The sequence below is a fragment of the Hyla sarda genome, chromosome 4 (assembly GCF_029499605.1).
Source record: "Hyla sarda isolate aHylSar1 chromosome 4, aHylSar1.hap1, whole genome shotgun sequence".
Lineage (NCBI taxonomy): Eukaryota > Metazoa > Chordata > Amphibia > Anura > Hylidae > Hyla > Hyla sarda.
In genome coordinates this window covers 308974332-308990370 of record NC_079192.1, presented here as the reverse complement: position 1 = coordinate 308990370, position 16039 = coordinate 308974332, and the positions used below count along the sequence as shown (strand labels likewise).

At 41.2% G+C, this 16039-nt stretch overlaps 1 protein-coding gene and 1 long non-coding RNA gene across 6 annotated transcripts in view; one reads left to right on the top strand and one right to left on the bottom strand.

Moving 5' to 3' along the window:
• SH3PXD2B (SH3 and PX domains 2B) overlaps window positions 1-16039 on the bottom strand; it is a 153642-nt gene that overhangs the window by 19821 nt on the left and 117782 nt on the right. Inside the window, exons 6-10 of one of the 2 annotated variants that reach the window (XM_056574825.1) lie at window positions 14060-14085; window positions 6825-6959; window positions 4061-4165; window positions 3516-3599; window positions 2552-2669 (exon numbers count right to left, since the gene is read on the bottom strand). In XM_056574825.1, the coding sequence (XP_056430800.1) occupies window positions 2552-2669; window positions 3516-3599; window positions 4061-4165; window positions 6825-6959; window positions 14060-14085 (468 nt within the window). The remainder of the gene's footprint in view (window positions 1-2551; window positions 2670-3515; window positions 3600-4060; window positions 4166-6824; window positions 6960-14059; window positions 14086-16039) is intronic. The other variant, XM_056574827.1, reaches the window with a different exon arrangement.
• Window positions 1-16039, top strand: part of LOC130369490 (uncharacterized) — a 97175-nt gene that overhangs the window by 21721 nt on the left and 59415 nt on the right. Inside the window, exons 1-2 of one of the 4 annotated variants that reach the window (XR_008892780.1) lie at window positions 3059-3105; window positions 6243-6414. The exons of the other annotated variants lie outside the window; for them this stretch is intronic. This is a non-coding gene — a long non-coding RNA (uncharacterized LOC130369490). Of the gene's footprint in view, window positions 1-3058; window positions 3106-6242; window positions 6415-16039 lie in introns of those variants that run through there. 4 annotated transcript variants of the gene reach the window in all.

Sequence of the window (16039 nt, the reverse complement as noted above, 5' to 3'; positions counted from 1 at the left end):
ATTTTAAATTTGGAGGTGTGTAAACTCCAACATTAATGCGCCTTGAATATCTACCAGGCAGCATTAAGGAAGCACCTGTGAGGCCAGGCACCCATAATAGCCAACTCAGGTGGGGCTTGCAGCTTGCCTCCCTCCTCCCATTGCATGTGTGCGTAGTAACACTGGAGGGTATCTGGAAGGAGGTTGTGAGCCAGCCGAATGCTGCCGTAATTGCCCACTGGCCCCTGTTCTGTTTATCAAGCACAGGTAGGATTAGCGTTAGGTCTCGCACCAAAATGAGAAACCTTGGCGTTGGTGTGCGGGCTCTGGTGTGTCCTTCATATAAGGATACACTGGCGAATGTCTCAATTTTAACATCAGTGTTGAGGGATAGCCAATGTATTGTTTACATCTACCACAGTAGTGCATCCATATTCTTGTATTGTATTCTAATTGTTACATATCCACACCGTTTATCTGGTGTAGGATTCTATTGTGGCACTTGTAGTCCGCTGCAGGCATCCTCCATTGTATGCATTTTTATGCTGGGGATCGCCCCTAGCAACGGACTACAAGGGCAGGATCTGCTCCCCCAGTATAAATGCACAACCGCATTTGGGGTTGAGCACTTCCAGCCATTTGAAACCACGTTTTTTGTTGTTTGTTTATATATATATATATATATATATATATATATATATATATCCTAGCTGAGTACCCGGCGTTGCCCGATTTTTCCTTCCTCACCCTTGTTGAGGAGGAAGCTTTTGACCATCCCCATATATTGTTGTCATATTCCGTCCTCATATCTCAACCTCCTATCCGACCTCCTATCCCCCCGTCCTCCTATCCCCCCCGACCTCCTATCCCTCCTATCATCTTTTTATTTGACATATAAGTAATGTGTGTACCAGGTATTATTGAAATATCTCCAGCCGTACAGAAGTTATGTGGGAACATACATTTCCCATTGATTTGCATGGGATTTTAAGCAAAAACCCCGACCCTCACAAATGGGGGTAGTTGAGGGTTAAATTAACTATCCCATATTTTAAGTGGATATATAAGTAACATGTGACCAAGTATTACCGAAATATCTCCAGCCGTTTGGAAGTTATGCAGTAACATATATTTCCCATAGACTTGTATGGGACTTTAACCCCGACCCTGGCAAATAGGAGTGAGTAAGGGTTAAATTACCTATCCTATGTTTGTTGTTGACATATAAGTAACATGTGTGCCAAGTTTCATGTTAATATCTTCAGCCATTTGGACGTGATGCTTGAACATACACACATACATTGAGTTTTATATATATATATATATATATATATATATATATATATATATATATATATCGATAAATAATAATTAAGTTACACAACAGATGATGAAATTAAGAAACTAATGTGAGAGGCTCAGCATTGAGGGGAAATACAGAGGGTGAAAAGCCTGAAGTAGAGGTTAGCAATCCATTATGGGAACTGTAGTCTGCTACCCACATGGGCTGCTGTTGAAGCCATGTCAACTCTTGTTGCAGTCCAGTAGACACATGGGCCCTCATTTACTATTGCAAACCCGACATGTTTCGTCGGGTTGTGCGCCAGATTCTGTCGCATTGCGCCAGAAATTCTGTCTGCGCCAGATTTTGCACCAGAATTTGCACCAGAATTTGCAAAACCTCTCCATTTTGCTAAGAAAACCAGGAAAAGGGGCGTGGCAGCCGGGAAAAGGGGTGTGGTCTCAGAAAAGGGGCGTGTTCCTGACATTTTCACAAAAACCCAACATATTTACTAAGGTTTCCACATAAAATGTGGTGGATTTGAGCTGAGGAAAACCCCACAGATCAGAACATGTGTAAAAAAAAGCCAAGTGTAAGGAAAGTGCAAAATGTAGGGAAACCTTAGTAAATACCGTGGAAAATAAATTGTAGGGAATTAAAACCCACAAAGAAACCTACACTCCACTCTCAGTAAATAAGGGCCATGATGTATGAGTGAATAAAACTCCTTTTTCTCAGTTATGTTACTACCATAAACATCAACGTTGGTACGATTAAACTGGATGCAATCAATAGTTAGGGTCTGAGCCAAGAATGCTAACAGATAAAGAGTACCTGTCACGAAACCAAACTTTTAATATATTGTTCCTTATATAATTATAAGACACTTTCCTATTTACTTGCTGTTAAAATTCCCAACCTTTATATGTATTTAATGTGATTGATAAAAGGGCCACTAGGTGGCTCTGGTCTGTTCCATGCACAAGTCTAACAGTTAGTTTGGTCTCCTCCCAGCATGGCAGGAGATCAAACTCAGGAAATGTGAGCGGGGCATAGCGAGGCACAACTCTTGCCTGCTGGGGAACACCCACTTTCTCCTGCCCGAGCTCACACAATGTGAAAACATGGCTTGATGACAGGTACTCTATAAAAGCTCAGACTGAATGAGAACCATAATGCAATTGGTGCAATCCATTTCTTGGATTACCGTACACATATTGAATGAGATGTATAGCTTTATATATAGCCGGCACATTCTATGAACAATGTAAAGTATATTAACAGACATACCTGATTTTCCACCATCCCTCAAGATTCTTTTGAATGACCTCTACTATGACGCCTTTATCCAGAGTGATTTCATCTTGGTCTCTTGCAGTGTAAGGATAGATAACACTGTATTTCTCTTCTGTTCAGACAAAAAAGCAGAGGAATATATTTAAAAGAAGACCCCAAACCATCTGGATTCTCTTTTCTTTAACTTTACTTGCTGTATTTGGCAGTCTTGTATGAGCTTGCTATATTTCTCACAAAAAGCATCAATTCTTGCTGAATTCTTGTTTAAAAACAAATTGGAAAGTAGGATGAATTTACACTTCTTTAACACAAGAATAAGGCCAGGGCTTTCAATACACAGGGGAGATTTATCAAAACATGTCCAGTGGAAAAGTTGCTGAGTTGCCCATAGCAACCAATCAGATCGCTCCTTTCATTTTGAAGAGGCCTTTTTAATAATGAAAGAAGCAATCTGATTGGTTGCTATGGGCAACAGGTTTTGATAAATCTCCCCCATATTGTCTTCTGTCAGTCTTGTGGTGTGATCATTACCCAACCAATAATTGAAGGTGAAATGGGAAATCTCAATGGGAGAGGGAATAACGAATCCATAAAGGGACATATTTGTTTATAAATTATGTAAAAATGTAAAACCATTGCAAGTATCATAAAAATAGTGTATAAACAACAAATAGCTCTGGCCTTCCTAGTTATCAGAGTATATGGGAAAAAGCGTTCCTAATCTTGTTAACTATAAATTCCATATAGTTTACATGTATATTCTGGATAGAGGACTGACCTGAGGTTCTTACTTCGCATCATCTTTACTGTAAGGAACATGCCTTTGGCATGCATATTAATATTTCCCTTTGAAGCAAAATATGTACGTGCAAGACATGCAGACACCAGTGGTAGGATCTCATGCAACAGAAGCAGACATAGATAGCAATCACAGACAATAAAACAAGCCTCTCTGCACCTGGACCCCATCCACTGGTGTACAAGTCCCCAAGTGTCCTTCGGCGGCCGACGTGCCTAGGCAAGGACCAGTATCTCCAGGGGGCTGGGAGCATGTTGGGAAGCAGGAAGTGACAAAACAAGAAATAAGGAGCGGTCAGGTTTTTCCAAATATCCCTTTTAATAACTGGGTACTCTTAGGAATCTAAACAGGCTGTCATTGTAGAACATTAGCACCACTTCCGGTTGTAAAAAAGGTGAACTTATTTTTGCTCCTGAAATACAACGCACACATACAGTACACACATTAGTAATACACAGACTAATGAGACATGTTTAGACGGCACATGACACAGACATCGATATATACACATAAAAAGCTGTGCTGGAGAGAGAGAACAGTTTTTAGTTGACAGATATCCTCAGCTTTTTCCTTTTATCTGGAAAAGGAATTAAAAAAGTAAATCTATGGCATGAAATGGAACCATGCATTGGCACATTATGATCCTGTGGTGGGTGTTAGGATGAATTGATGGAATAGTAAAAGAGGCATTTTATACTTCTTACCTTCTTCCGGGTGAACTGGAAAGTCCTCCTGTCCGCCATCTTGAGCCTCTAAACAAGTTGCCGGTACCCATCCTTGCTCATCTGCGTTACTGACAAACCACCAGCCTAGAATTAACAAACAGCATATATTCTATTCAAAAGAGCTTTGCCATAAGGGGATATCACAATGGTAACTTACTTACATTAAGTTATAAAGGAATAACCGTAACAAAATGTACTTTACATACTGAATGTACTGTACATCAAGATTATTCAGGGCACTGGCCAAAAAATGCTAATAATCCAGACAGAAAAACCCTTTCTGATTACGTAAATACAGTGATCCCTCAACTTACAATGGCCTCAACATACAATAGTTTCAACATACAATGATCTTTTCTGGACGATTGTAAGTTGAAACCAGACGCAACATACAATGATACGGACAGTCCAGATCTGTGAAACCTGTCAATGGCCAGAAGAACTGACCAAATCAGAATGGGCATTCACTGGTAAAATCCCTGTATTACTGAAGTGTATGCACTGAATTCCTGTCTGGTAGCGCCCCCTACAGTACAGGGAGGTATTACATGTTCTGTACTTTTTACCAGTGCCAGGGTTACCTGCTCCTTTGGACACCAGGTGATGGAGGCTCCATGTTACTTTTTTAGGACACTGTGTACTGTACAGGACCCCGAAGAAGCTCCTGTCCTCTACATAGACCAGTGTTTCCCAAGCAGGGTGCCCCCAGCTGTTGCAAAACTACAACTCCCAGCATGCCCGGACAGCCTTTGGCTGTCCGGGCATGCTGGGAGTTGTAGTTTTGCAACAGCTGGAGGCTCCCTGCTTGGGAAACACTGACAGACAGTGATTACAGCTCCCAGCAGATCTTTCCTACTTTTATATGTAAGGATTTGCTTCATCTTTATTAGTTATCTACTTATTTTAGTTTAATCCTCACCTTTTCCTATTTTTGGATGACATTTTGGTGGCTTCAGAACCAATTACGTGTTTTGGTCTCAACATACAATGGTCGTCCTGGAACCAATTAATATTGTAACTTGAGGGACCACTGTAGTAAGTGACTAAACCACATATTATACAGTGCTACAGAAATATAATGTCACAACACAAATAAAACACATATATTATATTGTTTTCACTATATATCCCCTCTATATTTCTTCTCTCAGAGTCTTTTTTCTAATGCATCTGACCAGATATAACCTACATAAAAACAGAATAAAAAATTGAGCAAAATAGATCAAGGATCCAACTTGACTTTTAAAAACTCAGCCGCTTGTGATATATTATGTGTTGGAGTATATGAAATTCACAGGGTTAGACTACAAAAAATATATATATTTCATGGTAATTATACTATCTCTGGTGGAGAAGAGGTTAAAGGGGTTATCCAGGAAAAAACTTTTTTTTATATATATATCAACTGGCTCCAGAAAGTTTAAACAGATTTGTAAATTACGGTACTTCTATTAAAAAATCTTAATCCTTTCACTACTCATGAGCTTCTGAAGTTAAGGTTGTTCTTTTCTGTCTAAGTGCTCTCTGATGACACGTGTCTCGGGAACCCGCCAAGTTTAGAATAGGTTTGCTATGGGGATTTGCTTCTAAACTGTGTGGTTCTCAAGACACGTGTCATCAGAGAGCACTTAGACAGAAAAGAACAACCTTAACTTCAGAAGCTCATAAGTACTGAAAGGATTAAGATTTTTTAATAGAAGTAATTTACAAATCTGTTTAACTTTCTGGAGCCAGTTGATATATATAAAAACATTTTTTTCCTGGATAACCCCTTTAACGCCACTAGCTCTGTTGGTCTAGAGCAGAGGTCCCCAACCCAGTCCTCAACCAGGGAGCCCAGGATTTGATATTTTTCCTCATCTATTCCAATAGAGTTACTGCAAAAATACGGAAAGTTAGTGGGCCTTGAGGACAGGGTTGGGGACCGCTGATCTAGAGGAGGGCTTCTTACTTTAAGATCGATAGATTAAAATGGTTTAATACCAAGTGTTCTAGGATAAAAGAGAGGTCAAGATTTTATTATCAAGTGGTTTAAGGCAAAATAGGGGGTAAATACCTGGTGATCTAGGATATATAATGGGGAAAAAACTATTTCCTGGTGGTCTAGAGTAATAAAAAAGGATTAACACTTGATGGTCTGGTTGTTTATTTATCTCTCCAGGCTCAAATGAGGGGGTTTGGTCAGGTACTATATTACAAGACGCTAAAAGCACATTATACTCGGCTTCATGACCTGTCTACATTAATCATACAGTGAGACAGAATCAGGAGACTGTGAATGGAATACTTCAAGAGCGCTCGGCTTGATCATTAAAGATGTTTTCCCACAACAGGTATTTATCTTTAGACTGGAAGAACTGTACTTGGCTTGACTGTCTCCATCAGTCCTATAGACATTAAATGATGTGTCACAAGCTCCTCCCTACTGTAGTTGTGCAGTGAGGAAGACAATGGGGCCTGAGACCCCCCAACAATCCAATATTTATCACCTACCCTGTTGATGGGTGATAAGTGTGAAAAGTGGGAAAACCCATTTGAGTGAGAAGACAAACACTTCCTTTTAGACACTTCCTTTTTTTTTTTTAAAGGAAAAAGTACATCTTACAGTCTAAAAAAAAGATTACTAAAAATAATCAGTTGAGATGTTATGAGGTTTAGTTACTATATTTAAACCATAAAATATGAAGTCTTGCTTCATGACATTTTTAGTTTCCCAAATCACTTGCACTTATCATTTTCTTACCCGACTCATTTTTCTCAATGATGTCCACTACTTGTCCAACACACAGGTTGATCTCTGTGCTCTCCTGTTTGTCATATGCGGCAACTACCACATACTGATCCAAGACTAAGGGGTCAGAGGATGTAGAGTCTGCACCTAAACACAAAAGATAACACAGCTCACGTAAGGTGTGTGTATCCAAATTTGGGCAGTGACTGCCAGGACAAGGATAAACAGGATTAAGCAGGTTTAGGTCTAAAAACAATGTTATAACTCATATATTTATGTTTTTTTTAGACTTCCTTCGGTGTTGCACTAGAAACTTGCTTTACAAAGTGAGAAATGGTGCTGTGAAGTTGTTTAGTTAGTTTTGGTGAACTTGCACAACAAAAATGACTTTAAAAGTGACATACATAGTGCTTAACAGTAATACTCGAATGTTATAATATTTCTTTACACTAGAGGGCACCACAATACAAGAAGAGCCATTACAACTTCTTAAAGACAGCATTTCATCCGGCAGCTCTGTACCCAAAATATACCAAGATGATATCTACTCACTCACAATGCATTTGGAAAGTTTACAGACCCTTTAACATTTTATTATGTTGCAGCTTTGTGCAAAAATAAAAAAATAAAAAGGTTCCCCCCTATCATTCTGCATTCAATGCCCATAATGACAAAGTGAAAACAGAGCGTTAGAAATCTTTGCTAATGTATTGAAAAAGAAAAACTAAAATAATAATACATTGACATAAGTATTCAGACCCTTTACTCGGTACTTAGTTAAAGCACCTTTGGCAGTGATTACAGAAAACCTAAATTTGGGGACTTTCTGCCATTTTCAGGTCTCTCCAAAGATGTTCGAGTGGGTACAAGTCAGGGCTTTGGCTAAGTCACTCAAGGACATTCACAGTGTACTCTTGTGTTGATTTGGCTGTGTACTTAGGGTCATTGGAGGCGATTTTTTGGTATGTTATTTTTAAAGTCACTTTTTGTTGCTTCTTTTGGGCTGACATGTGCCTAATTTATCATATGTGTGCTAAATAATGCACAAGTCTACCAAAACTAACAAAAGGACTTCACAACACCATATCTTACTTTGTAAAGAAAGTTTCTAAAGCAGCAATAAAGGTGGTCTACGCAGGTTTTTTTTTTCAACCACTGCATTGCAATTTTGCATATTAATAAAATAGCAAATTATTAATTAATGACCACTTTATGTAAAGAGGCCTGCATAGTAGACAAGTCTTCAGAAATGCAAAGAGAACTCAGTATATCTCAGTACTTTGCTCTGTTTAGCTTTCCCTTAACCCCGACCAGTCTCCCTGTGCCAGCCACTAAAAAAAACCAAAAAATACACAGAATAACACCACCATGTTACACTGTAGGGACGGTACAAGCCAGGTTTTAGGATTGAGGCTAAAAAGTTTAATGTTGGTTTCATCAGACTAGACCAGTGGTTCTTAACCTGGGTTCAGTGAGTCAGTCTCGAGGGGTTCGGTGAGTCAGTCTCGGGGGTTCGGAAGGGGAGGCACGCCGGGTGTTTTTGCCTCAGAACATCCCTGTGTTCCGAAAGATGCTTTCAGAACACAGGGACGCCTCTGTTAAGTCCCTACGGCCCCACGTTTACTTTAAAAACGCGGGGATGGCCGGGAACTAGCGCACGCAGGGACGTTACTCATGGCAACGGAGCGCGGAGGAGCGGAGAAGCAGCAAGAAGGACGCGCGCTGGCAGTTGGTAAGTGTTTACCAGCGGCACGTCAGCTTCGGTGTTCCGACCAGCGATCCTACGGTCCTGCTATGGCCGGACCCGAGGAGCAGTGGTCGGAACACTGAAGTGGGGCAGTACACAGGCATACAGCCTCCAGCCATACTGTATGACTCGAGGCTGTATGTCTGGGGGGGGAACATACTGCACCTAATGTGGGGGGAACTATACTGCCTACGTAATGTGGGGGACTATACTGCCAGCCTAATGTGGAGGAACATACTGCCAGCTTAATGTGGGGGACTATATTGCACCTAATGTGGGGGAACATATTGCCAGCCTAATGGTGCGGACTATATTACACCTAATGAGGGGGAACATACTGCCAGCTTAATGTGGGGGACTATATTGCACCTAATGTGGGGGAACATACTACCAGCCTAATGTTGCAGACTATATTGCACCTAATGTGGGGGACTATATTGCACCTAATGTGGGGGAACATACGGCCAGCCTATTGTGGGGGAACACTGCCTGCCTAATGTGGGGGAACACTGCCTACCTAATGTGGGGGAACACTGCCTGCCTAATGTGGGGGTCACACTGATTTGCAGTAAATATTCATTATGTTTTTGTGTGAAAATCATGTTTTCATGGTTTTGTTCTTTGTTCTTAATGGTTTTGTTCATTTTGTGCACCTATGTATAAATAAATACTTAAATATATGCCTCCTATGTTTTGAATTTGAAAAAAATCACATTTTATTTTTCCAATTAAGAGGGGTTCAGTGAATGCGCATATGAAACTGGTGGGGTTCAGTACCTCCAACAAGGTTAAGAACCACTGGACTAGACAATCTTGTTTTTCACAATAAGAATCCTGTAGGTGCTTTTCAGCAAACTCCAGTGGAGCATTTGTGTGTCTTTTACATTAAACCCAGAATGGTGGAGTGCTGCAGTGATGGTTAAAGGGGTGCATGTTGTGTTTGCCTTTGGATTTCAGGTTTTGAGTTTGGCTCAAACTACATTTCCCAGCAGTTCCTTTCGGTCTTTCTTCCCCCTTATCTTCAGTCCACATTTTTTTTCCCGTGTACCTGGCTTGTGTGTTTTCACCCCTTACCGGCCTCTTTCACTTAGTAGGAAAAGAAGAAATCCTGGCACAGGCAACTTGAATGTAAATAAAGGATTTATTCGTAATATAGCATATTACACACGTAACAAGACGCGTTTCGGCTTATCCAGCCTTTTTCAATTATCCGATACGATTGAAAAAGGCTGGATAAGCCGATGCGCGTCTTATTACGTGTGTAACATGCTATATTACCAATAAATCCTTTATTTGCATTCAAGTCACTGGTGCCGGGATTTCTTCTTTTCCATTGGACTTCTATGATCCACGAGCACAGCGCATCATACCCTGGTGCCGTTCTCTATTACATGGATTCTTTCATTTAGTATTCCCCGCCTTCCAGCCCTCTTTCATTTAGTATTCCACCCCTTCTCAATGTTCTGTTCCACCCATTCTTAGCTGTTTTGGTTTTGTTTCTGTCCTGTCAAGTGGATGAGTAGCCTACATTGCTGGCACTTGGTTTGTCTGTGCATTGTCCAATCACGCTGCTGTTCTGCTGTGTTTTAACAGCCATAGTTGTCTCCAAGGATGCTTCACTACAGTTACAGACATGCGCAAAAGGCGGAAACTTATAGAGCTGGGGGCGTCTGACAAACACGGTAATTGGCGGAACAACAGCCAATGGAAGCGTGACCAGCTGCTGCACACACCCCAACAAGGTTTCTCCCGTCCAGGAGATTACCATATTCAACAAGTGGGAGTGCCTAGCAGAGGGCAGGAGAAGATGCCGCTATAGAAGTCACCGTCCAGTAAAGTTTACAGGAAATTTCCTCTCTGCACACAGGGGGGATTTAACAAAACCTGTCCAGAGTTGCCCATAGCAACCAATCAGATTGCTTCTTTCATTTTTGAAAAGACTTTTGAAAAATGAAATAAGCAATCTAATTGGTTGCTATGGGCAACTCATCAACTTTTCCTCAGGACAGGTTTTGATCAATCTCTCACAGGATCTTTAGAGCTTATCTAGACTGACCATTGCTTCTTGGACACCTTTCTTGGCCCTTCCCTTCCGATTACTTTTTAGGGAGAGTCTTGGTTGTTTCATACTTCTTACGTGTAAGAATTATAAAGGCCACTGTGCTTATGGGAACAGATTTTTTGTACCTTTCCCAGATCAGTGCCTCTACACAATCCTCTGATCTCTACAGGCTGTTCTTTCTACCTCACCTGGCTTGGTTTTTCCTCTAATATACATCACCAGCTGTAAGACCTTACATAGAAAGAGCTATGTCCTTCCAAATCATGTCCAATCAACTGAATTTACTACAGGTGATTCCAATGAAGTGTAGAAACATCTCAGAGATGATAGAGACAAAGGAGGCCCCCAGAGCTACATTAAAGTGTTATAGCAAAGGGTCTGAATACATATGTTTTGCATTCTTATTATGGAATATTGAGTGCTGATTGAAGGAGGAAAACAATTTTTTTTTTTAATTTTAGCACAAGGCCTCAAAACAATGAAATGTAAAAAGACTAGGTTTCCACACAGTTTTTTTCTGGCGTTTTTTTGGAAAATTGCCACTGCAGTTTTTGAGCCAAAGTCAGAAGTGGATCCAGTAGGAAGGAGAAGTATAATATTTATTTCTCATTTCTCATTCCTTTTGAATAACTTCTGGCTTTGGCTCAAAAACTGCATTGACAATTTTCCAAAAAACACCAGAAACCTAACCTAAAAGGGTCTAAAGCAGTGTTTCTCAAGCGCTGTCCTCGAGACCCCTCAACAGGTCATGTTTTCATGATTTTCTTTGTCTTTCATAGGTGATAAACCTGTGGTGATTATATTCAACTGGCCTGGATAGCATGTGACAAGCATGTACAACTGTACAAAAAGATTTAGATGAATTACTCACGACCACGATGTTCGGGTCTTCTTGAAACTATGCTTTTTATTCATATGTAATTTTCAGAATCATCACAATTTCTTATCAAGATGCATAGGGGTACGATGATTTACATCCCAAGTGGGCAAGATGACAAATGTCTCAGCTCCAGCCTGCCGCGCTACATTATGGAGAACACCCCTTAATCATGCGCACAGGTGAGGAGTCTGAGCTGGGTTAAATACACTGGTATGTTACAAAAGTTAAAAACTTTCAGCGCTTGTTGCATTTACATATAACTCTTATATAACGCCAGGCATTTTTTATATAATCTCAGCTACTCATAAGAATACCTTATAACTGCACATTTCATTCATTCCTTTCGGTTCGATTGTCGCTAACTCCGTAATCCAATATGCCTCACGCCTCAATAATGCTTTTTTTATTTTCTTCTTTATTTGTTCTCCTTTCATCTTCTTCTATTATCTGCCATCTGAGATCTGTTGTAGTGTGTCCAAATTGTTTAATGTGTCGTGCTACACTCGTTTCTCCATGTTGCGTTTCTTTTATTCCCTCTGGTTCCAAGTGTGAATACCGTCTTATCAGAGCTTTATGTTCATCAAGCCTCACTTTGATTTGTCTTGAAGTCTGACCGACATAGGCTTTGCCGCATGGACATTTTAATTAGGTGACGTCACCGTCAGTGCGCACAGTGACGGCTCAGAAGGACAAAGGGGAGGCAATGGGGATGGGGCGGGGAGGTAGGGGGTGCGACGCGGCGCGGGGCGGTAGGGGGCGTGGAGCGGTGCGGCGGTTGGGGGGGCGGTCGCGGTGGGGGTGATAGGAGTCAGGAGGACCCCCGGACAGGCAGGGGGAGAAAAGCGGGTGGCGGCGGCGGTCTATGGCACCGCAAAAGCCGCTGCAGTTCATTGATTTAAAGCACCCGCTTTAAATCAATGATCTGCAGTGGTGTCGAATATCGGTATAAGTTATCGGCTATCGGCCCTAACCTGCACCGATTATCGGTATCGGCCCTTAAAAAACGTTATCGATCCCTATGTCTGATTATCTATACAAGTATTACGTGCCAGTAATTCTTGGACACATTGCATGCCCTCCTTTTGTGGAATGTTAGTATACAAGCTTTGTACATCTAATGTACAAAGGAACGATACATTATTAAAATTACAATTTTCTAGTTTATCGAGAAAATCATTAGTGTCAAGTAGACACCTACTCAATTTTCTAATTTCAGGTTGTAAATAACTATCCACAAGAATCAAGAGAATGTTTTTGCTAATTTTTCTGAAATAATACCTTCCATAACACTTTCTCTTATGAAATCATCAATTTCCCATTTATATGTCCATGTTGGATCCCCTCTGAATTTTACATATACGTTAGAATCAGATAACTGCAACATAGCTTCTTCCATATAATAATCATGATTCATCACTACAATGTAGTAACGTAGTGCGGCAGGCTGGAGCTGAGGCATTTGTCATCTTGCCCACTTGGGATGTACATCATGCATCTTGATAAAAAATTGTGATGATTCTGAAAATTACATATGAATAAAAAGCAAAGTTTCAAGAAGACCCAAACGTGGTGGTTGTGAGAAATTCATGTAAATCTTCTTGTACAGTTGTACATGCTCGCTGCGTGCTATCCAGGCCAGTTGAATATAGTTTGCAATGGTGGTGAAAAATAGCTTCACTCACCTGTGATGGACTTGGTATATAGGTAATATTGATATATGTATACCATCGCAACCTTTTGTTGTGGAAAACCTGTGGTGATGCCCGATTCACTGACCATAATTATATCACCAGTGAAAGACTAAGGAAATCCAGAGAACATGACCTGTTGGGGGGGTCTTGAGAAACACTGTCTAAAGACTTTCTAAATGCATTGTGTATTAAAGGGGTACTGCCACCCTAGACATCTGATCCCCTATCCAAAGGATAGGGGATAAGATGTCTGATCGAGGGGGTCCCACCGCCCGGGACCCCGCATTATTGCATGCGGCACCCACCTGTTTTTTCACCGGAACCGATGGAGGCTCTGAGTCGCGACTACGGGAACGGAAGTCCGTGACGTCAGGACTCAGCCCCCCGTGTGACGTCACGCCCGTCTCCTCAATGCAAGTCTATGACGGCCGTCACGCCCCCTCCCATAGACTTGCATTGAGGGGACGAGCGTGATGTCACACGGGGGCGGAGTTCTGACGTCACGGACTTCCGTTCCCGTAGTCGCGACTCAGATCCTCCATCGGTTCCGGTGAAAAAAACAGGTGTGTGCCGCATGCAATAATGCGGGGGTCCCCAGCGATCAGACATCCTATCCCCTATCCTTTCGATAGGGGATAAGATGTCTAGGGTGGGAGTACCCCTTTAAGACTAATATTGAATACCTTGGTCTGGTCTGGTCTGACCTGGTCACATGTTGCACATGTGCTGTGTTTTTTAATTGTATTATCAGATATCCATTCAGACATTACAGTACAGCACAGAAAATCATGTGTTTTTCAAAAATTTCAAACTACTGTACATCAGATTTTAAGCCTGTATTTATATATGCACATGTAACAATCTTACCAAATTTCTTCTTCCCGATGGGTTCTCTAAAAGAAAAAAGAAAATAACTTTTAGTCTTACCAAATGGTAATTCTTATATTTGTTTACTAATCTTCTGAGCATCTAGTGTACAAAAATAAAAGAAGTTTAGTCATAGGGGATATTCATGAGTTGGTCAACGAAACAATTTAGGCGACAATGTGATGTGGTTTATTTTCTAATGTTACTTTCAATCACCTTCAGGTCAAATAAGAGTCTAGCATAGTATAGGTATGAGGTTGCTTGCTTTAAAGATAGCCTGTCGGCAGGATTGAAGGAGTTATGCAGTATCAAAAATCTCATCCCCTATCCACAGGAGCGATCTCCCGTACTGCGCCCCACTCTCCTCATGAATAGAGGAGTGTTGACCCTAACACGAAGTAGTGGCCGACATGCCCCCTCCATGTATTTCTATGGGAGAGCCGGAGATACAGTGTTCAGGTATCGCTTACTTTCCCATAAAGATGCATGGAGAGGACTTGTCGGCCACAACAAGGGGGTCCTGCGGATAGGGGATACGTTTTTCTAATACTGAACTACCTCTTTAAGGATTCTTTTATACAGGCCAGTAACAAGCTGACAATGATGTCCCTGTATACTCTAGCTGATACAGCATTATGCAGATAAACATCACTAAAAACAGAGTCATGGGGGTAGTACTGCTCCTCTGAAGACTCCCAATGACCAGACCCTCTTCTGGTATAACTGACGTCCCTCGGGCTAGGACACATCATCACAAGCCAGTTCTGGCTGCATCTGGTGCACATACGGCATACACACGAATTCAAAGCCAGTATATATCACTTCAGTGTGCAACTGGAAGATTCAGAAGTGTGGGGTACTAAGTGGCAAGCTATGTCCAACCCATTTATATTGGAAATGCCCAAATGAATACAAGTAATACAGACTAGATCCCCTAAACAAATACCGATCACTGTATCCATTCACAAATGTACCCACGTTCCCATTACAAAAAGCATTCTGGAAATGCTTAGACTCTACTTTTAATGTGTGACAATGAGTTTAATGATGGGTTTTCTGCCAAGAGAAAGAAGCGCCCTCACTTGGATCACCGCCTTCCTTTGATTTGCAGCTGTGTCCTTAAATGCAGCTGAATATTTTCCTAGACATGGCGCTCAACAGGGATATATTGAACAGCAGCCAGTTTATATTTCACAAATGTCAAGAGACTTCCATTCATATTCCAAGCTGTGCAAAATGTTTGATAGCTCCTAAACTAATAGTATAACAAGTAATAGTGACATCAATGGGGTAGTTTGGTCTTTTTACAACGAGGCAGGGAATAGGAGGACAAATAAATAAAGACCTATACTCAATCCTCAAGTACAATGTGCAATGATGTCCCTTGGTAAAAGTACTGTAATGATGTCCCCATACATCAGTTATGTTGATGTTGCAATCAACCACTTGTATGTGACCGCTGAGGGCAGTGGATGGCTGCAGAGTCCCATGCTCAGAGTACAGGAACAGCATCGCAGCACTTCCACCACAGCGGCAGCTGCACATTTCTCTTACCTTGGCCACTACTTGACACCAATTCAAATAAAATGTGTCATTTATATAATAAATGGTTGTAGAAAGGCCTCTAGAACATGGGATGACTCTGGGCAGCGGCTCCCTGCATTGGAAAAAAAATGAGGGGTTCTTCGCAGGGACCCACCTTTATAATGTATCTGCATAAATGTCCTAGTATGGCACAATGACAAGGGCTTCCCCTTGAAGAAAAATTTATACAGTAGCCTATATAGTACATGAGCAACTACTACATGTTTCTACTAGTTTTAATAAGGATCCCCAAAGAGCAATGACATTGATACATGCACATACTAATACATGCTGTCACTGTTCACCGGGGGGTAAAGGGTCATTGTTCCCAAGAACTGGAGTGTAAATGACATCAGTTGTGTACAGAGGAATGTTCCAGCAATATAATACTCAATA